This window comes from Lissotriton helveticus, chromosome 1_1 (assembly GCF_964261635.1).
Source record: "Lissotriton helveticus chromosome 1_1, aLisHel1.1, whole genome shotgun sequence".
NCBI classification, from domain to species: Eukaryota; Metazoa; Chordata; class Amphibia; order Caudata; family Salamandridae; genus Lissotriton; species Lissotriton helveticus.
In genome coordinates, this window is record NC_136057.1 from 884,992,926 (window position 1) to 885,019,751 (window position 26,826).

At 46.5% G+C, this 26,826-nt stretch overlaps 1 protein-coding gene across 2 annotated transcripts in view; it reads left to right on the plus strand.

Annotated features, from left to right (window-relative positions):
- MON2 (MON2 regulator of endosome-to-Golgi trafficking) overlaps nucleotides 1–26,826 on the plus strand; it is a 1,009,595-nt gene that overhangs the window by 533,040 nt on the left and 449,729 nt on the right. For both annotated transcript variants that reach the window (XM_078675668.1, XM_078675659.1), the window contains exon 13: nucleotides 12,091–12,172. In XM_078675668.1, the coding sequence (XP_078531794.1) occupies nucleotides 12,091–12,172 (82 nt within the window). The remainder of the gene's footprint in view (nucleotides 1–12,090; nucleotides 12,173–26,826) is intronic.

Genomic DNA, 26,826 nt, shown 5'->3' on the forward strand with positions numbered 1-26,826 from the left:
TAGCTGCAGTAGTGTATAAGACAAGTTCAAGGGAATTTGGACATGAGAATCGAGTTCACTTCTTTTTTGAAAAAGGCCGCAGAAGGATTAAGTCTTGTTTCCTGGGGTAGAGCGTTCCATATCCTGGGGGCCATTCCTGAGAAGGTGCGATTGTATGTTTTTTTCTTGGAGAAACGTTGTAGTTTCAGTAGAAGGTTGTTAGAGATCCTGGTAGATCTGTTGCCTCTGATAGTACTAGTTTATCCGCTAGGTTTCTCAGGGTTTTGTGATGAAGTGCCTTATGTGTCATACAGGCGATTTTTAACTGGATTCTGGCCTCAAAAGGTAGCCAGTTGAGGGCCTGAAGGTCAGGGGAAATGTGGCAGTTGCATTTGGTGCCTGTGACGAGTCTAGCGTACCATTGTGACGAGTAGCAATGGGATCACTTTTGCTTTTCATAATGCTTTGGGCTTGCTAAGGATTTATAAATCTGTGTTTATCATAGACAAGTTTCCTTATGATTTAAAATCATTGGGATGATAAGGTTTGGGTACTACCACTGTCTTTTCTTCCCAAATTGAGTTGGGTAATTGACCAATCTGTAGAGCCTCATTATTAACTTCTAGTAATTTTTCGATAAGTAGAGAGGCAGCTATTAGATAGAATTCAGATGGACGCCCATATTATATCCAGGATAATACCACTTTGCATATCTGATAGCGCTACCTCCAGTTCCTTTTTAGAAAGTGGTGTTTCTACTTGGGGGAGTTTTGGCAAATCAGCCCTTCCCTAATGGTCCCAAACGTGTTCTGGCTCTGAGGTCCTCAGATGTGTGTAAAGTTTTCTGAGATATTTTTTAAACACATTAGTAGCACCCTGAGTATTTTGGATCACCCTTTTTACATCTGTTATCTGTTATATAGTTTCTTTATGAGTTTTGCTTTCCAATAATAAATCAAAAATCCCTCAATTATTCCATCCCTCTGGAGCCTCTGGCAGTAAGATATGCATGTGTATTTACCTACCAGAAAATATAAATCCCACAATTTGTTTTCATTCCATTACTATGTTGATGTAATATGACACCCCTGGGCCACCCCTTCTCAAATGTAGCAATTTTCTCTTCCTGCTGCAGTTGTTGACATCTCCGCCATACTATACTAATAGCTAGTACTCTAGCCACGACTTGTAATACCTTCCATTTAATTGCCTTGATTGAAGTTAATCCCTAGCATGTATCAATATATTCAGTGAGTGTATCTCTAATCCTAGAAATCGAACACTTCATCCTGAACTGTCTCGTCCCTAAGTCGCCAGGTAGGGATTGAGTTAAGGGTATCAGTCTAGTGTAAGTTAATATCAGTGGAGGAGTAATCTAACCAAACCCTGCCCATATAGTGCATCTGCACACAACCATTGGTGTTGGCTGATGTGTTCGGGCCGGGGGATGCTGAGGACGAGTCTGACGGCAGTGTTGGGTATCGTCTGGAGTTTTCGGAGTAAGTACTTGTTTATGCCAGCATAGAGAGCTTTTCCATAATCCAGTCTGCTGGTTCCTGGGGGATCCATTTGAAGGTCTTGTGGAGGATGCGGAGGGTGTTGAAGCAGCTAGAGGTGACGACGTTGATCTGTTGGTTCATGGTGAGGGATGAGTCGAGTACAATTCCGAGGTTTGTGGCGTGGTTCGAAGGGGTCGGTGGGCTTCCGAGGGTGGTCGGCCACCAGATGTTGTCCCATGCTTAGTGGGTGGTTCCGAGGACAGGGACTTCTGTCTTATCTGCGTTGAGCCTCAGGCAGCTGTTTTTCATCCAGACTGCGACCTCCTGCATTCTTTTCTGGAAGTTGTTTGGCGGGGTCTTTGGTGCGGGAGAGGATGAGCTGGGTGTCGTCGGCATAGGAGACGATGTTGAGGCTGTGTTGTTGGATGATGGCGGCGAGGGGGGCCTTGTAGATGTTGAGAGGGTCAGGCTTAGTGATGATCCCTGTGGGACTCTGCAGGCGATTTCAGTGGGATTGGGGAGGAATGGCGGCAGTCTCATTTTTTGGCTTCTTCCAGTAAGGAATGTTCGGATCTAGTTTAGGGCTGTTTCTTGTATGCCGGCGTGGTGTAGTCTGGCGATTAGTGTGAGGTGGGAGACGGTGTCGAAGGCTGCTGATATGTCGAATAGGATGAGGGCTGCGGAGTGGCCTTGGTCCAGGAGGGTGCAGATGTCATCAGTGGCGGTGAGTAGGGCGGTCTCTGTGCTGTGGTTGCTTCGGAATCCGGATTGGGATGGGTTGAGGATGGCATTGTTTACGATAAATCGTGTCAGTTCCCTGTTTACTGTTTTCTCTGCGACTTTGGCTGCGAAGGGGAGGAGCGAGATGGGCCGGTAGTTCTTGAGGATGGTGGGGGTCAACTGTCAGCTTCTTGAGCAGGGGCCTGACTTCTGCGCGTTTCCAGACGTCTGGAAAGTGCCTGTTTCGAGGGTGTTGTTGATGGTGCGTTGTAGTTCAGGTGTGATGGCGGCTCTGTGGTAGATGTGAGGGGGCAGGGGTCGGTGGGGGCCCTGAGTGTATGCCTTTCATGGTTAAGGTGGTGTATTCAGCTGTGATTGGTGTCCAGGTGGAGCTGGTAGGCTGACTGGTGCGTCTGGGGGGTGGGCAGGCTGTGGTGTCCGGTTGAAGGTCGATGAAGTTGTCGTAGAGCTTTTTGATCTTGAGGTGGAAGTAGATTCCAAGCTTGTTGCAGAGGTCTTGGGACGGGGTGATGTCTGTGGCTTCACTGCGGGGGTTGGTGAATTCCTGGATGACAGTGACAAGTTCCTTGGAATTGGCGAGGATTTTGGTGTGGGTAAAAGTCCTCTTGGTGGTTCTGATTTGGTTGTGGTAGTCCGTCATGGGATCCGTGTAGGTGGTGTGGTTTTAGGGTGTCTTGGTGTTTCTCCAGTTCTTCTCCAGGCGTCTGCAGGTGCGTCAGGCTGCTTTGAGATGTGTGGTGAACCATGCGGCTTTCCTGGGGCGCTGTTTGTCGGAGTTGGGGTTAGGATCCATATTATGTTTTTGTTTGGCAAGGAAAATACTGTGATGTCCTCAAGCACTGCATTTAGTATGATTCAATGCGGGTAATAGACACATTTTGCACAAGCTTACCTACACAAAAGGAGGAGGGAGAAATATTTAAGAGAAACCATAGAAGTGGTGGTGGATTTAGGTGCCTGATGCAGAGAATTCAAAGAAGATCTTGGAGACAGGCTGTAGGTGGCCTCCAAACAATTGAAGAGTGATGAAAGTGTGTTTACCTGCTTAGTTGATAGAGCTGCTCCAGAAAGCTGTTCTGCTAAATTAACACCCTTATACTGCAATATAGCTTATATTCGGGCAACTTTATTTTTGCCATTTCCTTTTCAATCTCATATAGTTTTTTAGCTTTAAATAATACATTAAATCCCCTTTTGTTATGACAGTGTGTTTGCATGTTTTCTGCCCTGGCTTTGTGCTTCCATTTGTCCCATTAGAGGTTCTTGTTCAGGGAATGCCACCTTATGTGGTTTAGTGATAGATAAAATAGGAACAAATGCTTACCATCCAATTGTCTAAATGCTCTCTAGCATTATTCGTTTACATCGCACATTCTCCCTTTATTCTTGACTCAGCTCTGCATGCTAGTAATATCAAGGAGTCGTGTCCTGCCGAATACTGCTGTTACAAGGATAAATCACATTTCATACTTTATTCATCGGCAGACTTTTTTTTTCCTTTTGTGTTTTGATTCTTGTTGTAAGTTCAAAAGATTGTTGTGACTTACCACCCATGTGGGTATGATATAATAGTCTCAGGCCACAACAGAATTATTTGCTCAGTATGAGGCTGTGGTTGTATCTCAAATCTAATTTGAGTGACAAGCCATCTCTTATCCATTTCTTTAGTATGAGGACTTCATTGCCTGGTAGATTATACTAAGTGGTGGGTAGATTATACTATATGGTGTTATATGTGTTGTGATACAGTTCAATATATAATTTAAGGAATTTTACGAATATGAAGAAAGCATAATAAAGAAAAAGAACATCCACAATCCAAATTGATGAAATGCCTTATTGAAGAAGGATAATGACGAAGAACATGCCAAAGAACATTGCCAGTTTAAAATTTCAAAATGGAAACAAAATAATGTAATGCTGAATTTATGTATCTGTCATTTGTATAGCGTGAAGCTAGCCGAAAGGCACCAGAAGCGGTGAGCCTGATAGGTGTGGGGTGCTGATCGTGAAGGCGTTGTAAGTGATACAACCTGCTTTGAAAGTAGCAGGAACCACTAGAGGCAGTCAGTGGAGGTCCATCAGGAAGGTGGGATGATGTGGTCATATTTCTTCAGGTCATGGATGAAATAATCTGCGTTGCGTAAGATGTCCCATAAAGGCCATGGAGCACGGAATTGCCACCATCCAGTTGCATGAGTGTAAGGACTTGTATACAGTTCTGAAGTCGTTTTCTAGGAGGAGCTGTTTCACTTTTTTTTTTTAATAGCGAGAGCTGGAATCAAGAAATCTAGGTTTCCTTTGTAATGTGTTCTGAGTGCGTGATTTGTGTGGAGGGTGAATCCAAGAGACTAGGCATTGGGTAAAAGTTAGGGTTCAGAGCAGTCAAGGTTCATGCAGTCATGTCAGGTGTTAAGGTGGAAACTGGGACATGGAATGGATTAGAGTCAGAGTGGACAGTAGGGTTAGAGTAAGGGTTAAAATTAGAATAAAGCTTGAAGGTAAGATTTCACATTATGGTTAGCTATAAGGTTAGGGCTATAGATAGTGAAATCGGATTCGGGTAAGGGATAGATGTAGGGCAGGGGTCTCCAACCTTTTCTGTATTAAGAGCTACTTAGATTCAGTGAAAATCATCTCAAGCTACTGATATTATTTTTTTTGTTGTAACTTTTTATTACATAAAACAGAAAAAAAACTCATCAACAAACAGTCAAGGCAATGTAGCAATAGTACATCCATTAGGCTTGTGCTCAAGGAGGACGGGAGACACAGGACAACAAGAGAGAAATTCTTCGAATGTAGATAAAGGGGGGGGGCCCAAAGGCAGAATTGCGTATAAACAGCACAATGTACCACCACTAGAAGGAATACAGGTCAGGGCGATTGAGAAGGACTAAGAATTTCTGCGAGCGGGGGTGTACAGATATCTCCCCGGTAGGAGTTCCACTGGTACCAAATCTTTCCTCATTTCCTGGGCCTGCCTCTTGCTATATACACTGTCTTCTCTCTGAACATGCACCAATCCATACTCTCTTTCCAAGCAGACACTGTAGGCGGCCTTGGGGACCCCCACAATTGTGCAATATCCCGTTTGGCAACCATATTAGCAAGAGTCACCCACCAAAGTTGCGACACGTCATAATCATTCGGACCCCATACATTCAACAAACATTGCCGGGCTTCTGGCATCATCACAACACCCGTCACTTCACTCATCACATCATGTATACTATGCCAAAAACGCACCACCTCAGGGCACTCCCATATTATATGGAGATAGGTACCAAGGAGACCACAACCACGTCTACACAAGCCATCCGTGGAATAACCCATGTGGATCAAACGGGGGCCGGTGACATAGATTCTGTGGAGAACCTTAAGTTGGACCAGACGGAGGCGGGCCGGAATCGCAACCTCCCTGGGAGAGGAGATCGCGGCCTGCCAGTCCTCATTATCTAGTTCAATACCATCAGCAATCCAGGTTTCTCGAAGGCGATCCAGCAAACTCGATCGGTCATTAATCATCTTTTTATAAAACAATGAGATAGTATTATCCGGCACATGACCATCCAATATACGATCTTCGAGGAGGGAGGATTCCGGAACATCACTACCCACAGGAAACACTGAATTCAAGGCATGGCGTACTTGAACATAACGAAAAATGTCCCTGTCACTCAGCTTATATTCCGCTTGCAAATCCGAAAAAGTCTTCACCCCTCCTTTAACCCAGAGATCACGCACTTTACTAATACCAATCGTGTCCCATTTATCGAACCCCTTTGTCTTCCATAGACAGCCCAATTTTGCGGAAGCATAAAGCGGAGTAGCGCCTGTTAGTCTGTTGCTCCAGCCCATAGCCGCAGTTGTGCTATGCCATACCCGCACAGCTATAGCTGTAGGTCCCGAAAGTTGCGAACGAGAGGACCCCGAGTAAAGCGCCCTATAATAGTCTCCACCCGGGAGCAGCAACCTATCCATTTCAAAGGCCGGATTCAGTGCCGGACCATACATCCCATGGTTGATGGCAGCAAGTTGGGAAGCCCAATAATACCTACGAATATCCGGAAGTGCTATGCCGCCATCATACCAGGGAAGTGTTAGTTTCGGAAGAGCGATGCGCGAACGTCTGTCCCATATCAATTGCCTATGCAACGATTCTACCTCCCGAAAATATTTCGCCGGGATCACATCAAAACTATTCTGAAGTGCATATAGAAATCGCGGTAAGGACATCATTTAAAAAAGGGCCGCTCGCCCCAAGGGAGACGTTAACCTACGCCAGCGCACTACATCCGAGCGCAACCTTTGGAGTGGGGGGAGTATATTACGTTCGTAGCGAACCTCAGGATCCAGCGAGATAAACACACCCAAGTATTTAAAACCAGATTGTGACAACTGGATGGGGCAGCCCCGCGGTAAACGAGGGACATCTCCTGCGAGCACGTAGATATAGGATTTTGACCAGTTGATAACGAGGCCCGAGTTCCTCCCGAAGGAGTTAAGCACGTCAGACAATACGTTAAGCGATTTTTGGGGAGATGTGAGGTACAATAAAATATCATCCGCATATAGGGAGATACGATCCTCAAATTCCGGGGTCCAGCGTATGCCCGTCAGTGAAGGTTCCCAACGTAGCCAAGCGGCGAGTGGTTCCAACGCAAGAGCAAAGAGAAGCGGGGATAACGGACAGCCCTGCCGCGTGCCCCTCCCGAGAGCGAAAGGCATGGAGACGCGACCATTAACCACCACCTGTGCCAGTGGTGTTGCATACAGGAGTTTGACCCATCCAATAAAGCCAGCGCCAAATCCAAACTTGGCGAGCACGGCCCAAAGATACGACCATTCAATTGTGTCAAAGGCCATCGTGGCGTCCAAGGACGCCAAGATGGCCGGTTCACGCAACGTCGGGGCCCTCACGAGAACACCATGTAAACGCCGTAAATTTAATGCCGTGTTACGATGAGGGATAAAACCCGACTGATCCGGATGGATCAGGTCGCTGATCACCGTAATCAGACGATTGGCAAGTAGCTTGGCGAGAATCTTAGGCTCCGCATTTAAAAGCGAAATGGGTCTGTAAGACGAACAGCGATCCCGTGGCTTGCCCTCCTTGTGGATCACCACAATGATCGCAAGACGCTGATCCCTAGGGAGGGAGCCATTTTCTCGCGCAGCCAAAAACATATCTCGGAGATAGGGAGCCAGGGTATCAGGGCGCAATTTATACAATTCTATAGGAAGACCATTGGGACCCAGAGCCTTGCCAGAACGAATGGAGCGAAGCGCGAGAGCCACCTCATCCACCGAGGGCGCGGCATCCAGGCAATCCCGATCTGAGTCTGATAAACACGGCAATGCTATATCTTTAAGCAACAATTGAGAATCCTCTTCAGGCCTGTCAGACACCGAGGTATACACCTCTCGGAAATAATCAGCAAAGCATTCAACAATTTCAACAGGGTCCGTCACACGCATACCATCCAATTTCTCAATCACCGGAACCACACGACTCGCTCTCTCCTTTCTGTCTAGCCAGGCAATCAATTTTCCACCTTTATCACCCACATCATACAATCTTCCCTGCTGTTCCCTACTCATCATCTTGGCCGCATCAGTAACCAAAGTCTTATATTCCAACTGTTTAAGGTGGAGAATATGCAATGTCTCTCTAGTCACATCTCGCTCCAATGCAGTCTCTAATTCCGTAATTTCTGTCTCGAGATGAACAATTGCCTCATTCTTACATTTCTTGGCACACCCAATCAAAGACAATGCCTGTCCCCTGATAACAGTCTTGAAGGCTTCCCACAGCGAGACCGGTGAGGACACAGAACCCACGTTTTCAGCAAAATACAGATCAAATGATTTAATCAATTCAGTGCGGGTTTTGGGGTTAAGGAGATACCAGGGGTTAATCGGGGCCAACCTTCCTTCAGCGCCTGTGGTAAAATTAAAATGAAACCAGATAGGGGAATGGTCTGATATACCCTGAGCCAGGTGTCTAATCTCCCCAATCGAAGGGGACAGGGCAGCCGGTATCATAATGTAATCCAATCTGGAAAGACTACCATGTGCTCCCGAGTGGAAGGTAAATTGGTTCTGCACTGGATGCATTAGCCTCCAACAATCTACAAACCCCAGTGTGTCCAGAAAGTCACCCAACCAGGATTGCGTAGCAGGAAGGTCTCTGGGCGGATAGCGGTCCGCTCTGCCAGAGACGACGGAGTTAAAATCACCACCCAATATCAAAACACCCTCAGGGAGACATAATACCATTCGCCCCAAGTCAGCAAATGTTGTGGATTGCAGGGCAGGAGGAACATACACCGATACCAACGAAACCGTTTTCCCCTCCTACCGCCCAACAAGTGCAACATATCGACCCCTGGCATCAAGGACCACATCATCAACCCTCGAAGGGGAGGGAAGTCCTAAGCAATATACCCACCCCTCTAGAACTAGATGTAAATCCAGAATGGGCAACAAGACGATAACCCCGTCTATTAAGAGCGTAGCAAGTATTCCCAATCAGGTGCGTCTCTTGTAGCAAAACAACATCAGGCAAGAGGCGCCGCAAAAGTTGCAAAACCCCCCCTCTCTTTATCCGGTCACCCAACCCATTCACATTCCAGCACAGTACCTTCAACCCCCTACCCCCCATCCAAATCCACAATGCACTCCCATCTCAAAACGAGCATCACACCAAGGTCAAAAAAAGTGAAAGTTCTTTGCCCTGAAAAAGAAAAAACAAGTAACCCCAACACAGTTCCCTCCCCCCCCATGTTCCCAACGCAACTCCCCCCCATCCTGCACCCCTGCACAGACTCAGAAGCCACCCCAATTTGCAGTGTGCCTGTCGCCCTGACAAATACAAACAAACAACTAATCTACACAAAGGAACCCCAGAGGAGGAAGGGTCTCGTCAACCCCGCGACCCCCCAGGATGCGAAGGGAATGATCAAAGAAGTCAGTGAGCTGCAGCCGATCACGGTGAAAAGTATTCCGGGCACAAACGCCATAGACATTCTTGGTCCATTAGGCCCCCCTCAGCGCCACCAGTATGGTCCCGGCCAGCACGGCGAGCCGGTAAAGTGTCCAACCAATCACTCGCTTCCTCAGGCCGAACAAAAAAGAATGTTCGATTGTCATGTTCAACACGAAGTCGGGCCGGGAACAACATCGCATATTTTAACTCCATGTCTCTAAGCCGCCGTTTTACCCTTGAAATCCCATTCTTTGCTTCTGGACCGATTGGGAGAAGTCCGGATAAAAGTTCACAGCAGCGTTCTCGAACTGCGTAGGACCGTTCGTCCGTGCCCCCTGCAAGATGGCGTCGCGATCTCTGAAATTGAAGATTCGTGCGATAATCGGACGGGGGGGGGGAAACCGGGCTTCGCCTGTCCCCCCAGTACCCTGTGTGCGCGTTCAATGGCAAAGAATTTGCTCAGGCCCTTGGGCGCAAGATGATTGAGGATAAGGTCCTCCACTAGAAGATTAGTGGAGAGCGAACTATATTCTTCCGGGACCCCAATAATACGCACGTTGTTGCGCCTCGCACGGCCCTCAAAATCCTCCAAGCGACGAGCAAAGAAATCATTGGCAGATCTAAGGTTGCGCACTTCTGTTTGCAAGTCGGACACATCCGTTGTGAGGCTGGCTGTTTTTAGGTCAAGGGACTTCACCCTTTCGTTCGTCTTGGCCAAATCAGTTCGAATGAGGTTGACATCAATGGCCACCGTGTCCAGCTTCAAAGCCAGGGCTTCATACTGTTGGCTAATAGAGGACTTGATTTTTTTTTTTGAAAACAGATTTTATTGGTCATTTCCATCATACAAAGAAAACATTTCTTACATTCTTCATTTCCCATAAACCTGTCTTCTTAGTCATCCCCAACAAACCCCACTCATACCCCCCCCAGCTGCTGTGGTGTGGGTAAATGCACTTCAACATAATACCTAAAACTCTCAGCGCGCCAGATCATCATTAACAAGTTCCCTTAAAGATGATCACATGCCCGTAATTACTCAGTCCTCCCCTTCAGCCGATCGTTGCGATATCAAAGCTTGGAGCAGCGCTTCCCATGCTCTCGCCATGTCCAGTGCTTTATCTCCTCCCCCACGCCTGGCCTGCTGGAACCTAACCACACTTTCACTGCTTGCCCATTTACTGAACTCCGCTCGCCAGCGGCTGGTAGATGGCCCGTCCCTTGATTTCCAATGCCAAGTTATCTCTCTCTTGGCTAACATCAGACCCAGATCAATGAATTTACTGGTGATCTTATTCTTGGCTGTGTGCGGAAACCAGTGCAGCAAACATGTCGCCATGTCATAGGTCAGCTGCCTATCCGTTAATTCAGTCAGAAGTGCACCCACCTCCTCCCAATAGTTCCCCATCATCGGGCAGTGCCCCAACATATGGTCCAATTCCACCCCCACCTCCCGGCACCTGGGGCATGCCGCAGCGTGTACTTTGAAATATTTTGTAATCTTCCCTGGAGTCAGGTAAGCCCGATGTAACTAATAGAGGACTTGATACCTGCAATGGCGCCCATCACGTCCTGCAGTGTTAAGTCTGCCGATACTACAGGATCATCGATAGCCTCCTCCCGGGTCTTAGGTGTGCCACTGGGGGGTCCTTTTGGAAGTGTGTAGCGGTCCATGACATTCGTCTGAGTTGAGCCTCCTCGGAAGGTAGTCTTAACTTTCCGTTTTTCACCCTCGGGCTTTCCCGTCATGGCGAGCCGGGTGCCCCGAAGGGAGGCTTGGGATCTAGTCCAAATGGCTCCTTAAAATTCACCCACACTAATACCAGAGGCAGAGTTGAGTCAATTTGAGTCCACAGCCAAACTGTCGCTATCTCCAAGCCCAATGAACTGGCATAGAAGTCAGCCCAATCAGCCGTCACCCCGCAGAGGGAAGACGGTGCGCAGGAGAAACGAAACCGAAAGTGAAGTGAGGCTGTGAACTGAACTCTGCCAGCCGTTGTTGTTGAATTACGACCCGGGTAAAGCCAGGACTCAAGGCCCAGGCGGTTCCATGGAGAAGGCCACAAACTTAAGGACGGCGTAGCTCGGGGACCCTGCGTCCAATTTCGACCCAGAGACCTGCTAGTACATCAGACGGGCTGTGTCTTCAATGATCTTCAGTCAAATCAGGATAATATCCAGGATTAATGCGGGAGGCGGCGAGGGTCTCCGGGAGCCCTGTGCTCACGCGGCCATCACGGAGGCGCGCGAAGCTCCTCCCCCCGCTACTGATATTATTGATGTAATAGTGATCACCCCATCCAAGATTATCAGCAATGATCACATTGGTACATTAGGCAAGGTCGCAAGCAGTTAGGTAAAAAAACATTATTGATTTGGAATACCTCTAGATGGGTAATATATTAAAACCATAGCTGCAATCCCCCTGGCATCAAGGTCATAATATAGTAAATCTCTCCAACTCAAATAACTTAAAATATGTTTTGAAAAGTTAACCTTTTTTCTGCAAACATCAGATTATGAACTCTGAAAATACACACATTTTGTCACATATAAAGGCTATTTAATTTTGGTATGTATATAATAAGTAAACCAAGCAAAGGCTTGTATATATGTAGGCTGGACTGCATACAGGAGAGCTACTCAGAGCTGGCTGAGACTCCGGATGTAGAGAATGAAATGTCACATGCCTCCGGTTGTTACTCCTGTGCATATGTTTATAACTTGTATTCTGACATTTTATATTGTCTCCTGTGAGTAGCTTTGGGAGTATACGTAGTGAAAACAAAGATCATGCATGGGGTTTGAACCTGTGTATGCTTTCTGTTTATAAGATGTAACTGCAGTCAGACTAATATTCTCTTTTTCTGTTTTTTATAGCAAACCGAGCAGTCTGGGAGGAGATGGTGAATGCATGTTGGTGCGGCCTGCTTGCTGCTCTTTCTTTGCTCCTTGATGCGAGGTATTCAATAAGTTATATAAAATGTATAGAGACATTTAAATGTTGCTGCTAATAATTATACAGAGTAGCTCGTTTCTTTTTCACAGCGCTAACTAGTCGTGGCCCCTGAATATGATAATGCTATTTTATAAGATTATCTAAGATAAACCGCCTACGCTTTATAACAAGAATACACAATGAAAATCATTCAGTCAGTATGCAGTGAGCAAAATGTTACTTAGGCTCAGCAAATCACAATGCAAAATAAAACGCAACAATGCTTAACAGCATCAATTACATTAACAATAATTAGTCTCCTACTGACATAATGTCATCCGATGTGACATTGCAAATCTATTTACATATAATACAATGACAGATGTGTGAAAATAATAGACTGGCTGAGCTTCAGATAGGAAATACCTTGAACAGTTACATTAGATAGGAGAGCTTCCTCAAGAGCTTACAAAAAAACTAGATATCTTTGCAAAACATTTTATTTGTGCACAATTTGATATGTGTATGGTGAGAGAAGAAATAATCCCACACAGCCTTGTTCAGAATTTCAAAATGGAGTTGAGGCCTAGATTGAGCCTAGTGTGGCAACTTATGGAGCACAATTCTATAGAGTACAAAAATGTTCTGAACCCCAAGGAAATATTTATTAATAGACATATCTCCCTCAGAGGACTGAACCCTCACTTGGAAAAAGAGATGGATCAGGGCATTCAGTTGGGCAAGAGGAATTCAGCACTTGATAACAGCCACACATCTAGCTTACTAGAGAGATTATTCTGCAAAGCATGTGAGAATCATACTAGAAGTAAGAGAAAATCAATCAGTTTTGACCCAAAAATCATTTCACAAAAGTTACAAAACAGTTGAGAGAAGATGTTGGTCAATAGAGGGAAAAAAAACGTAAAGAGTATGTAAGTGACATTTTTAATGACTAGACACCCATATCTGACTTCCCTAATCACAGCTTTCAAGATGTTTTTGTCAAATCCTTGAGATGTGTAATTAATCATTAAATTAGTCATGAGTGCTACGAGTGAATTTCGCTCTTTTTTAGGGGACACTACATATTGTAGAATGTTATAGAAGATGAAAGCCTTTTTGTGGATAGTGGAATATAAACACAATCATATTGCATTTGTAAAAAAAAAAGTTTAGTAAAGTGTGAACATGGACATCATTTAAATTTTAGGTAGGTAAGAAAGGTGAAAATGGGAATTTAGAACGTTAATAAACAGAAGGATTTTCAGAACTTTGAGTATTATGTAGAAAGGGAGTTATTTTCTTTTGGTGTTGTGTATTTGTAAAGCACATTATCACTTGTGTGGGTATCCTGGCATTGACCAGGTATGTGTGTCTAGCCCTGCCTATGGAGGTTGGTTAATTGAAAAGCCAGCTCTTCAGCTTCTTGCAAAATTCAAGAATAGAGGAGGAGTCTCTGATGTGCAGTGGAAGGCCGTTCTCAGTTTAGGAGTGATATAAGAAAACACTTGTTCTCATAATCTGTTATGCGTGGGGTGAGTGTGAGTAGGAGTCCTCTGGAGCGGAGGTGTCTGGGTGGTTGGTGGAAGACTATACAACTGTTCGGGTAGGTGAGGCCTAAGTTGTGTAGTGCCTTGAATATTTGTGTGAGCCGTTTGAAGTGAGCGCAGTTGTGTACAGAGAGCCAGCTAAGCTCCCTGAGGTTTGTTATGATGTGAGTTATTTTGGTAAGTTGAGGATGAGTCTGGCTGTCGAGTTCTGTATGGTATGTAGTCTTCTAGTGAGTTGCTTGGTGATCCCAGTGTAGAGGGTGTTCCAGTAGTCCAACTTGCTGGTGACTAAGATGTCCATGACCGAATGTGGAAGCAGGATGCAGTGACGACATTGACTTATGCAGTCACATCCAGTTTGCTGTTGATGATTATTCCGAGGTTGTCTCTAATAAAAGAGAGGGACCCAACAACCAAAGGGGTGGGATACTACTAAAGACAAGTGTCAAATAAGAAGACCCCTTTGGGTAAAATTATACACAAACATTCCAACAAGCACAACACTGAATTCACAATGAAAAAGATGAACAAAGAGGAAATGTAAAAATAAATCTAAAAATAAATTTTACAAAAGTATACAATTTATTCAGATCATTCTAAAAACATGGTATAACCCTATCATCAATACATCAATACAGAATTAATCAATAAAACAATATAAATACAATATAAATACATTGGGCATACAGAATTAAAACATAAAAATGGGAAACACAGTAAGGAAAACTTATTCCTATTGGTAAGAGGGAAATACAATAGTCAACCAAAAATCAACTCTGAATCATGTTCCAATTGTGGTCAGAGTGAGTTGTTATCTCCCTCATATGAGTGGAAATTACGCCAAGTCTGGGGAGATAAGTCTGGGGAGGTAACAACTCTGACCACAATTGGAACATGATTCAGAGTTGATTTTTGTATGAACACCCCTTTGTATGCTTCCTCCAATTTGTAATTCTGAGAGGGCTGCAAAAGGTCTTTTGCATTCAGACTTGCAAAAGGGCTTTGGTACATTGTAAAAAGGTGTTTTATGGCCAGTCCTCTGTTCCTGTGAATGGCAGGTTGTGTGACCAAAAAATTCCTCTGTACTTTGGGACAGTAGTGTACTGCTATTCATCAAGTTATCATATGTTTGAGGCATGTGGGCTGCTGAATTCATGTCTGTGCTTAGATCGCCGCCTAGTGTTGGGTCCGGATGATTGCACCTTGTTGTCCTGGAAGAGTCTTCGAAGTATCACGAGATAGGTGACTCCTCCTATGGACTACAGTGCGCATGAGCATCTTCTCCATCCTCAGATTGTTTTTTCCCGCCATTGGGTTTGGATGTTATTCCTATACTCCAACTTCGGAATCGAAACTAAACTTTTCTAGAGGCCAAAAGGCCTTTGACTTCGACGGTATTGTTCTCGCTCGGTACTTCTTGACTTGATCAAGCTTTCCATCTTGACCCGGTCGTCGATGCGGGCCGTTGGGCCTTTTCGACGCCATGTGGGCCTCCTGTCGATGGAAAGAAGCCCGTTCAAAAGGTGCCCACAATGCCACTCCAAGTTCCCGCATACTGACAAACACACAGTATGCAACAAGTGCCTATCACCAGACCACAAGGAAGAAACCTGCCCAGCCTGTGCCCAATTCCGTGCGACAGGCACCGGAACCAGACAACATCTTTGAGGATGAACAAGAACTTCCAGAAGGGGAAGATTCGGATCTAGAGATCGTCACCGTCGAGGACCACTCGGACTCCGATGACGAAATCCCACCGGGGCAAACTGTGAGTACATTGCCCCCGACACCTATTACCCCTTACAGAAGGCTCCGATAGAGGCATCGCCTAAAGGCCTTGGCCAAGATCCAAAACATCATTCAGCAGCCCTGCTGTCCAGCTCGGCTCCGAAAACAAAGATTAAGCCTTCAGAGACCCCAGGTCCAAGTAACGTTATCCCAAAGAAGGTTCTAGAACCCAAAAAGGTCCTCGACCCGAAGGGCGTCGAACCAAAGAATGCCATACAGCCTCAGAGCGTCGACCCGAAGAAGGCCGTCGAGCCAAAGGGCACCGAACCAAAGAAGGCCGTCGAGCCAAAGAAGGCCGCCGACCCGAAGAAGGCCGTCGACCCAAAGAAGGCCGCTGCGCCGAAGGTCGTCGAACCGAAGAAGGTCGCCGACACGGAAGGCGTTGTACCGAAACCTGTGGCCCAGCCGAAGAAGGTTATCGAGCCAACAAAGGCACCGACCCAAAGACAAGTGCTCCTAAAAAACCAGTCGATCTGTAAAGAATCGTCGACTCGACAAAAGACAGTAAACCTGAAACTGAAACTGACAGTCAACCTAAAAAACCTGTCGAGCACAGAAAGCGCATCGAACCTAAAGATCAGGTCAATCCGCAATCAGTCGTCGACCCGGACAAAGAGGCCGAGCCGAGAAAAAGCAATAACTGCAAACACAACAATGATGGACAGAATGTGGATCAATGTCACACATTCACCCCAGTCCAAAGATCTGGGCCCAAATCCATCGTTTTTCCACTCCACACCACCCTGGGTTAGACAATGGCGATATGCAAATCAGCGCTGACCCTGTGCCCCATGGGAACAGTCCAGTCCGAACTACAAAAGCCATGTCCTTCCCAGAACGGAAACAAGCATCCGAGGACCGGCCCGGTTTCGAGGTAACACCTCTCTTCAGCCCGGCTAGCTTGATTCCAGTGGTGTGGAGTGCCTGGGACTCACGTCTGAGCATCCCCAGTACACTTAGAGCGGTAACTGCAAACACAACAATGATGGACAGAATGTGGATCAATGTCACACATTCACCCCAGTCCAAAGATCTGGGCCCAAATCCATCGTTTTTCCACTCCACACCACCCTGGGTTAGACAATGGCGATATGCAAATCAGCGCTGACCCTGTGCCCCATGGGAACAGTCCAGTCCGAACTACAAAAGCCATGTCCTTCCCAGAACGGAAACAAGCATCCGAGGACCGGCCCGGTTTCGAGGTAACACCTCTCTTCAGCCCGGCTAGCTTGATTCCAGTGGTGTGGAGTGCCTGGGACTCACGTCTGAGCATCCCCAGTACACTTAGAGCGGTAACTGCAAACACAACAATGATGGACAGAATGTGGATCAATGTCACACATTCACCCCAGTCCAAAGATCTGGGCCCAAATCCATCGTTTTTCCACTCCACACCACCCTGGGTTAGACAATGGCGATATGCAAATCAGCGCTGACCCTGTGCCCCATGGGAACAGTCCAGTCCGAACTACAAAAGCCATGTCCTTCCCAGAACGGAAACAAGCATCCGAGGACCGGCCCGGTTTCGAGGTAACACCTCTCTTCAGCCCGGCTAGCTTGATTCCAGTGGTGTGGAGTGCCTGGGACTCACGTCTGAGCATCCCCAGTACACTTAGAGCGGTAACTGCAAACACAACAATGATGGACAGAATGTGGATCAATGTCACACATTCACCCCAGTCCAAAGATCTGGGCCCAAATCCATCGTTTTTCCACTCCACACCACCCTGGGTTAGACAATGGCGATATGCAAATCAGCGCTGACCCTGTGCCCCATGGGAACAGTCCAGTCCGAACTACAAAAGCCATGTCCTTCCCAGAACGGAAACAAGCATCCGAGGACCGGCCCGGTTTCGAGGTAACACCTCTCTTCAGCCCGGCTAGCTTGATTCCAGTGGTGTGGAGTGCCTGGGACTCACGTCTGAGCATCCCCAGTACACTTAGAGCGGTAACTGCAAACACAACAATGATGGACAGAATGTGGATCAATGTCACACATTCACCCCAGTCCAAAGATCTGGGCCCAAATCCATCGTTTTTCCACTCCACACCACCCTGGGTTAGACAATGGCGATATGCAAATCAGCGCTGACCCTGTGCCCCATGGGAACAGTCCAGTCCGAACTACAAAAGCCATGTCCTTCCCAGAACGGAAACAAGCATCCGAGGACCGGCCCGGTTTCGAGGTAACACCTCTCTTCAGCCCGGCTAGCTTGATTCCAGTGGTGTGGAGTGCCTGGGACTCACGTCTGAGCATCCCCAGTACACTTAGAGCGGTAACTGCAAACACAACAATGATGGACAGAATGTGGATCAATGTCACACATTCACCCCAGTCCAAAGATCTGGGCCCAAATCCATCGTTTTTCCACTCCACACCACCCTGGGTTAGACAATGGCGATATGCAAATCAGCGCTGACCCTGTGCCCCATGGGAACAGTCCAGTCCGAACTACAAAAGCCATGTCCTTCCCAGAACGGAAACAAGCATCCGAGGACCGGCCCGGTTTCGAGGTAACACCTCTCTTCAGCCCGGCTAGCTTGATTCCAGTGGTGTGGAGTGCCTGGGACTCACGTCTGAGCATCCCCAGTACACTTAGAGCGGTAACTGCAAACACAACAATGATGGACAGAATGTGGATCAATGTCACACATTCACCCCAGTCCAAAGATCTGGGCCCAAATCCATCGTTTTTCCACTCCACACCACCCTGGGTTAGACAATGGCGATATGCAAATCAGCGCTGACCCTGTGCCCCATGGGAACAGTCCAGTCCGAACTACAAAAGCCATGTCCTTCCCAGAACGGAAACAAGCATCCGAGGACCGGCCCGGTTTCGAGGTAACACCTCTCTTCAGCCCGGCTAGCTTGATTCCAGTGGTGTGGAGTGCCTGGGACTCACGTCTGAGCATCCCCAGTACACTTAGAGCGGTAACTGCAAACACAACAATGATGGACAGAATGTGGATCAATGTCACACATTCACCCCAGTCCAAAGATCTGGGCCCAAATCCATCGTTTTTCCACTCCACACCACCCTGGGTTAGACAATGGCGATATGCAAATCAGCGCTGACCCTGTGCCCCATGGGAACAGTCCAGTCCGAACTACAAAAGCCATGTCCTTCCCAGAACGGAAACAAGCATCCGAGGACCGGCCCGGTTTCGAGGTAACACCTCTCTTCAGCCCGGCTAGCTTGATTCCAGTGGTGTGGAGTGCCTGGGACTCACGTCTGAGCATCCCCAGTACACTTAGAGCGGTAACTGCAAACACAACAATGATGGACAGAATGTGGATCAATGTCACACATTCACCCCAGTCCAAAGATCTGGGCCCAAATCCATCGTTTTTCCACTCCACACCACCCTGGGTTAGACAATGGCGATATGCAAATCAGCGCTGACCCTGTGCCCCATGGGAACAGTCCAGTCCGAGAAAAAGCAATAAGGCACCGAAAGTCGTTGAACCAAAAAAGGTTGTCGACCCAAAGGCAACAGTCGATCCAAATAAGACTAAGCCAAAGAAGTCAAAGACACAACCACGGACAGTGGAAGAAGAACTCTTCCATCCAGATCCGTAAGAGGATCAGGCTAAAATATATATCTAAACCCTGAGACTGGTAAAGTCACAATCCTACACAGGAAGAAGAGGCCATTGGACACGGACTCTCAGTCCCCCATTCCTCTAAAGAAGAAGGACTTTGGGATTTCTCCCTCTAGACCCTTCATTCCTTTCTATCCCACTATGCCTACTACGCCTTTTGCTCCTTACTCTCCTACGCACTCTGGGGACAATGAGGGCAACACAGGGGAAGATCCTCAATATGATTATAACTATCCAGAGGATTTTAACCCCCAAAATGAACCATGGGCAGAGCCGACTGATCCATATGACACGCATCCCATCCCTGACACCTCCTCATACCCAACAAAGCCGTCACCTACTGACGACACCATTGTCTTCAACCAGTTAATAGATAGGGCAGCGCAGTACCACAACGTAGACATGCACAATGTAAATGTAAATGTAAATGTACAGGAATTTATATAGCGCAAATCACCAAGCGGTTTCTTAGCGCTTGCTTAGGGAACCCGTCCTGGTATTCCCCTGTGAGATAACCCCGGCAGGGTATCCGCAAGGTGAAAGCCAGGCATCCCGCCGCGAGGGGCCGTTGTGGAGATTAAGCAAGCTATTGCTCAGAGTCGCAGAGTGTGAACCCGTGAATCGAGTAGGCACCGGAGCAAGAATTGTCAAGTCCATGGACATTTTAGGACTCATGACCCCGCCGAGCCGGGAATTGAACCCTGGTCCCGGGCTGACCTCTGCTTCCAGGTCTGCCTCCTCTAACCAGTGAGCCACACTTCTCCACAATGACCCTATAGACGAAGACTTTTTATTTGACACATTCCCTACTTCTGAGAGAAATGTCAGAACACATCCTATGTTGAAAGGGGTATTAAAACACGCGCCAGATATATTTAAAGATACAGCCAGGGCACGCGTAATCAATCCCGGATTGAAAAGAAATACAGAGCGGCCCCTACAGACACTACTTATATCAGAGGTCAGTTACCATTAGATTCACTATTAGTGGCTAATGCACGCAAAAGGGCCAACTCACAGACAACAGGAGAAGCTCCACCTCCTGATAAGGAGTCCAAAATACTAGAGGACTGGGGTAAAAGGGTAGCATCGTAGGCCTCCAATTCATGGAGAATTGCAAATACACAAGCTCTACTAGCTCTTTACGATAGAGCACACTATGACCAGCTTGAAAGTTTAATGCAACACCTGCCTGAGCCTTTCAAAGACCAAGCTAATGACCTCATACAGGAGGGAAAATGTATTACAAACGCCTCCATTAAATGTGCGCTTGACGCAGCTGACACTGCAGCCAGGTCCATTAACACTAGCGTCTTACTACGAAGACATGCATGGCTACGTATTTCTGGCTTTAAGAACGAGGTACAATCCACCATTCTTAACCAACCAGTCCATCAACACTTCCTTTTCGGCCCTGCAGTCGACACCATTTTAGACAAAATGAAAAAAGATACAGAAACTGCTAAATCAATGGGTGCATTGCAGTTTCAACAACACAGAGGTTCCTTTCGACGCTCCTCATAAAAAGCAGCTACACGGGGCATTACTTTACAAACCTCATCTACATCAAAAAGCAACACCCAAGGTTCCTTTAACAAGAACTCCAACAGAGGAGGTTATAGGGGCAACAATAATAGGGGAAGAGGACGTGGAGGCAATAACACCAGAGCCTCCAATGCCGCAAAACAGTGACTTCATCACACTACCTCCAGACCATCTAACACCGGTCAGAGGCAGGATCCAACAATTCCTACCAGTCTGGAACGCAATTACCACAGACAGGTGGGTGAGACAAATTATCCAGTATGGTTATTGCCTAGAACTCACTTCTACTCCACCAAACATACCACCCAGACACCGCCCTATGTCCAAAGAACACATCACCCTGCTACAACAAGAGGTGAAATACATGCTGGAAAAGGGGGCCATGGAGCCAGTCCCTTTCCAACACCAAGGGACAGGAGTATACTCACTATACTTTCTTATTCCCAAGAAGGACTGTTCCCTCGGACCAATATTGGACCTCAGACCCCTAAATCAATACATACTGTCGGAGCACTTCCATATGATCACACTACAGCAAGTGCCCCCATTGCTCCAGCAAGGAGACTTCCTAGCAAAATTGGATCTCAAGGATGCGTATTTTCACATACCCATCCATCCAGCTCACAGAAAATATCTCCGGTTCACAATAGAAGGTCAACACTACCAATTCAAAGTTTTCCCCTTCGGGGTAACCACGACTCCAAGAGTGTTTACAAAATGCTTAGCGACAGTAGCTGCACATCTCAGGAGGCAACACATCCACGTGTTCCCATACCTAGACGATTGGCTAATACAAGCAAAATCGTACGAACAGTGTGCAAGAGACACTTCTCAAACACTTCAGCTGCTACACAGCCTAGGTTTTTCGATAAACTACCCAAAATCGCATCTACAACCATCCCACACACAACAATATCTGGGAGCTACTAGAGATACCTCAGTGGCAAAGGCATATCCAAACTCAGCGAGGATATCCAGCATGCAGATGCTCATTTGCAAATTTCTGCCACAACACTCTTTGCCAGCTCGAGTCTTCATGCAGCTCATAGGCATGATGGCCTCCTGCATATTCATTGTCCCCCATGCCCGACTTCAAATGCAAATTGCAAGAATGCCTAGCACGGCAGTGGAACCAAGCTCAAGGACAACTAAAATAACTAGTGTTGGTAGACAGTCACGCTTACAACTCTCTGCAGTGGTGGAACACACAAAACCTTTCCAAGGGGTGACTGTTCCAAGAGCAAGTTCCACAACTAGTACTAACAGCGGACGCATCACTAACAGGTTGGGGAGTCCACCTACTTCAATACACAGTACAAGGGCTCTGGACACTCAAACAAAAGAAACTGCATATCAACCAACTAGAGTTGCTAGCAATATTCCTAGCCCTAAAAGCATTTCAAAAATACTTGTACAACAAGACTGTGTTGATCTGGACGGACAACATGACAGCCATGTACTATATCCAGAAACAGGGAGGAACACACTCTCCACAGCTGTCCCACTTGGCACAGAGCATATGGAAGTGGGCAATTCCAAAAGACATCTTTCTCCTGGCAGAACACTTCCCAGGGAAAGACAATCAAATAGCGGATCTGCTCAGCAGACACAGCCAACAACTACACGAATGGGAGATTCACCCTCAAGTTTTCCAGCTATTCTTCAAACAGTGGGGGCACCCAGAGATAGACCTGTTTGCCACAAACGAAAACTCAAAATGCCGGTACTTTGCTGCCAGGTTCCCACATCCGTTGTCACAGGGCAATGCGATATGGATAAACTGGTCAGGCAGATTTGCGTACGCTTTTCCCCTAGCACCACTGATTCCGCTGGTGGCACGCAAACTGCGGCAACAGTCACTAACACTCATCCTAGTTGCTCCCACGTGGGCGAGACAGCCATGGTACACAACGTTCCTGGAGCTTTCAGTAGTTCCTCATCAAGGGCTGCACTTCGCACCCCATCTTCTAACTCAGAACCATGGAGAAATCAGACACCCAGATCCCAATCAGATGAACCTAGCGATCTGGCTCCTGAAGTCTTAGAATTTGGATACCTTAACTTGCCTCCAGACTGCATGAACATCATTATGGAGGCAAGACGACCAACTAGTAGAGCATACTATGCAGCTAAATGGAAGAAATGTGTTATTTACTGCAACAATAACCAAAGCAACCCATTAGATGCTTCCATACAGAACATTATATGTTACCTACTGCATCTTCAAGGATGCAACCTAGCATACTCTTCGATAAGACTACACCTCGCTGCTATAGCAGCATACCTTCAAAACAGGCAACACCTTTCACTGTTTAGAGTACCAGCAATCAAGGCTTTTATGGAGGGTCTTAAAAGGGTGATTCCTCCAAGGCACCCACCTTCCCCAGTCTGGAACCTAAATATAGTACTTACCAGACTTATGGGACCTCCTTTCGAACCTCTTCACTCATGCGAATTGCAATTTCTAACATGAAAGGTCACATTCTTGATTGCCATTACCTCACTCAGGCGAGTTAGCGAGCTACAAGCACTAACAATTCAAGAACCCTTCCTGCAAATACATGCTAACAAGGTAGTTCTTAGAACAAACCCTAAGTTTATGCCAAAGGTCATATCCACTTTCCATATTAATCAATCAATAGAACTGCCAGTGTTCTTCCAAAATCCACAAGTCAGTAGCTGAAAGAGCCCTACACACACTGGATGTAAAGAGAGCTCTGCTTTATTATGTGGACAGAACGAAATCATTTAGAAAAACAAAGCAATTATTTGTTGCTTTTTCACCACAACATAAGGGGAATACCATATCAAAGTCAGGAATATCCAGATAGATAGTTAAATGCATTTAGATATGTTATCAAAAGGCTAAACGCACTTTAACTATCCCCCCAAGAGCACACTCTACGTGAAAAATGGGGGCATCCATGGCTTTCCTAGGAAATACTCCCCTTGAAGACATATGTAGAGCAGCCACATGGACTACCACACACACTTTCACAAAACACTACTGTGTAGACGTGCAAGAAAAGCAGCAAGCTGCTGTAGGCCAGGCTGTCCTCAAAACTCTCTTTCAAACTGCTGCAGCTGGCACAGGTAACCCATGCTAGAGGAGATACTGCTATACAGTCTATGCACAGATATGAATTCAGCAGCCCACATTCCTCGAGCAGAATATGCTACTTACCAGTATGCATCTGTTCTTGGCATGGAGGGCTGCTGACAGTCATATCGCCCACCCTCCTCCCTGGTGCCCGTTGAAGCTGCAGCATTATCTTTTGCATGGCCATCTCTTACTTTACTATCTCCATCTCTGCCACAATGGCGAAAAACAATCTGAGGATGGAGAAGATGCCCATGCGCACTGTAGTCCAGGGGAGGAGTCATCTATCTCGTGATACTTCGAAGACTCTTCCAGGACAACAAGGTGCAATCATCCGGACCCAACACTAGGCGGCGATCTATGCACAGATATGAATGTCAGCAGCCCTACATGCCAAGAACAGATGCATACTGGTAAGTAGCATCTTCCTTATGTAGTAAGGAAGTAAGGCACACTAGTGGGTAGCTGGCAACAAAAGCACTAAGGGTCTAGAGCTGGGTAGAACTAAAATAAGAGTTGTGAGGACCAAGCCCAGAAAATAGAAAAGTAATACCTTCAAAATAGGAGATATTAGTGGCCATGAAATAAAAAAGGTTCACCCTGGGAAAATCAAAGACTGACTGACCGACTGAGGGTACTTGTAAAGCGCACTTATGCCGAGGCGTCTTGGCGCTGAATAGGGTGATCTGGAAAATGCACTGTCAGCATTATGAAAAAGCCTGGTTTTGATAGCTTTCCTAAAGATGGACCGAGAAGGCTGTAATCTGAGAGAGACAGGGAGAGAATTCCATAGTTTGGCTGCCAGGAATGAAAAGCGTTCCATCCCCCCCACCCCACCTGACCCGATTCATCTTGGCGGACAGAACCAGCCCACTGTCCGAGGACCTTAAGCAACGTGAAGGAATGTACTGGGGGAATAATCGTTGCACGTCTTCCGCCCTGCCTCTATAGAGTGCTTTGTGCACTAGGCATAGGGCTTTGAATTCAACCTGTCGTCTCACTGTTAGCCAATGTAGTTGTTTAATACTGGCCGAAGTGGAATGGTGCTTAGGTAGACCATACAAGACTCTAGCTGCAGCATTTTGGAGAGACTGGAGCTTATTCAGCTGTTTCACTCCAGCGCCCAAATAGAGAGCATTACAGTAATCTATCCATGATAGAATAAGGGCACCAACCACCGTTTTCCTGAGGGAGAACGGGATGAATGGAAGAATTTTGCGCAGTATCTTGAGTGTGAAAAAACACGTAGAGACTACTTGATTAATTTGGGGCGCATATGTCAGATCTCTATCCATGAGAAAGCTGAGGTTTCTGGCCTTGGCCACCGGTGACGGGCAAATGCCGGCTGTAGGGGACCACCAATGGTGGTTCCAGAAGGAAGATTGTTTGTCAAATTCCAGAATCTCGTTTTTTTCTGTATTTAATTTTAAGAAGTTGGCACTCATCCAGGGCATAACAGAGGAAAGACAGTTACAAAAGCGTTCAGCTGACATATTGTTGTTTTGAGTGACTGACACTTCCAGTTGTGTGTTGTCAGCGTAAGACACAAGCGTTAGTCCGTGACTTTTGATTAGCCTTGCCAATGGTGTTACATAGATGTTGAACAGGGTGGGTAAAAGTGCCGAGCCCTGGGGGACTCCACCCGGGAGGATGAACTGTTCCGATCTAAGACCTTCCCAGTAAATTATTTGCTCTCTGGACTCGAGAAAAGAAGAGAGAAGGGACAAGGCCTTACTGGTGACTCCCACGGACTGCAGCCTAATAATTAACACTGTATGATTTACAGTGTCAAAAGCTGATGTGAGGTCTAACAGTATTAGAGCCGTCCTGCTACCCTCAGCCAGCACCTTTCTAATCTCCTCTGTAGCCAGGATCTGAGCGGATTCAGTAGAATGCCGTGCTCTGAACCCATGCTGGGTGGAGTCAAGAAAGACATTCTATTCAAGATAATCAGTCAGTTCCACATTAATGGCCTTCTCTAGAATCTTAGAAGGGAGAGGTAAACAGGAGATGGGGTGGTAATTTTTGGCCTCCAAAGGATCAGAGGTTTTTTTTTAAAATAGGCCTCATACAGGCCATTTTCCATCCTGCTGGAAATATCCCAGTTTCCAATAACTAGGCTAAGCAGAGGGGCCAGCGAAGCAGACTTCATCAGGTGTAGGATGTATGGAGTGCAAGGATCAAGTGTAGATCCTGACTTAGTTAATGAAAGTATGTCTACCACTTGCTTTTCTTCTAGCCTGGTGAATTGTGCTAGACTGCTTTGACCAGGGTGGTTTTCCCAAGTGTGTGACAAGTTCGTGCTGTTAGCCTCCGCTAGATTCAAAAGCTCCTCATAAACCATTGTGACCTTTAATTGAAAAAAGACTGCAAGGTTATCGACGAATGCTTGGTCAGGAGCAAAGACAGTATCTCTAGGACAGCGGGACAGCGTTGTAACTGTTTTAAACAGTTCTTTGGGGGAATGTGTGGCTTCTGAAATGTTTAAAGTGAAATAGGCTGTTTTAGCTAAGATCATCCAGTTATTAAAGTCCATAACGGCCTGATTGGGGTCTGCACTGTAGGTTAGATTCCTTTCAAGGCCGTGGTTAGCTCTTGTTGAGAGACTGTCTTCCAGGTACGCACCTTACTCAGAAGGGGTCGACTTCTAGGGCACATTGTATTGTTAAGAATGTTAATGATAAAGTTGACCGCGTGATGATCTGACCAAGGTAAAGGCAGCACTCTAATCACCTCAATATGAGCACTGTTAGTGAAAAGGCCATCCAAAATATGACCTGCCTGATGTGTGGGTTCTTGCACAATTTGCTTCATTCCGAAACTAGTGATGATATCTGTTAAATATAAAGTATCAGGATTGTTCATTACTTCCAGATGAAAGTTGAAATCCCCCAACAGTGTAAAGGAGTCCTTGTTGAAACACAACTCCATGCAGGTTTGTACAGTGTTAACAAAGATGTTGTGGGACTAGGGGCTCTGTTTAATAGGATTCCTTGAAAGACTTCCGTGTTGTTTGATTTTGTACTCAAGAGCATAGCCTCTGCATCCAGTAGCGGATCTGGTGACATTCTCACCTTATAGCAGGCTCAAC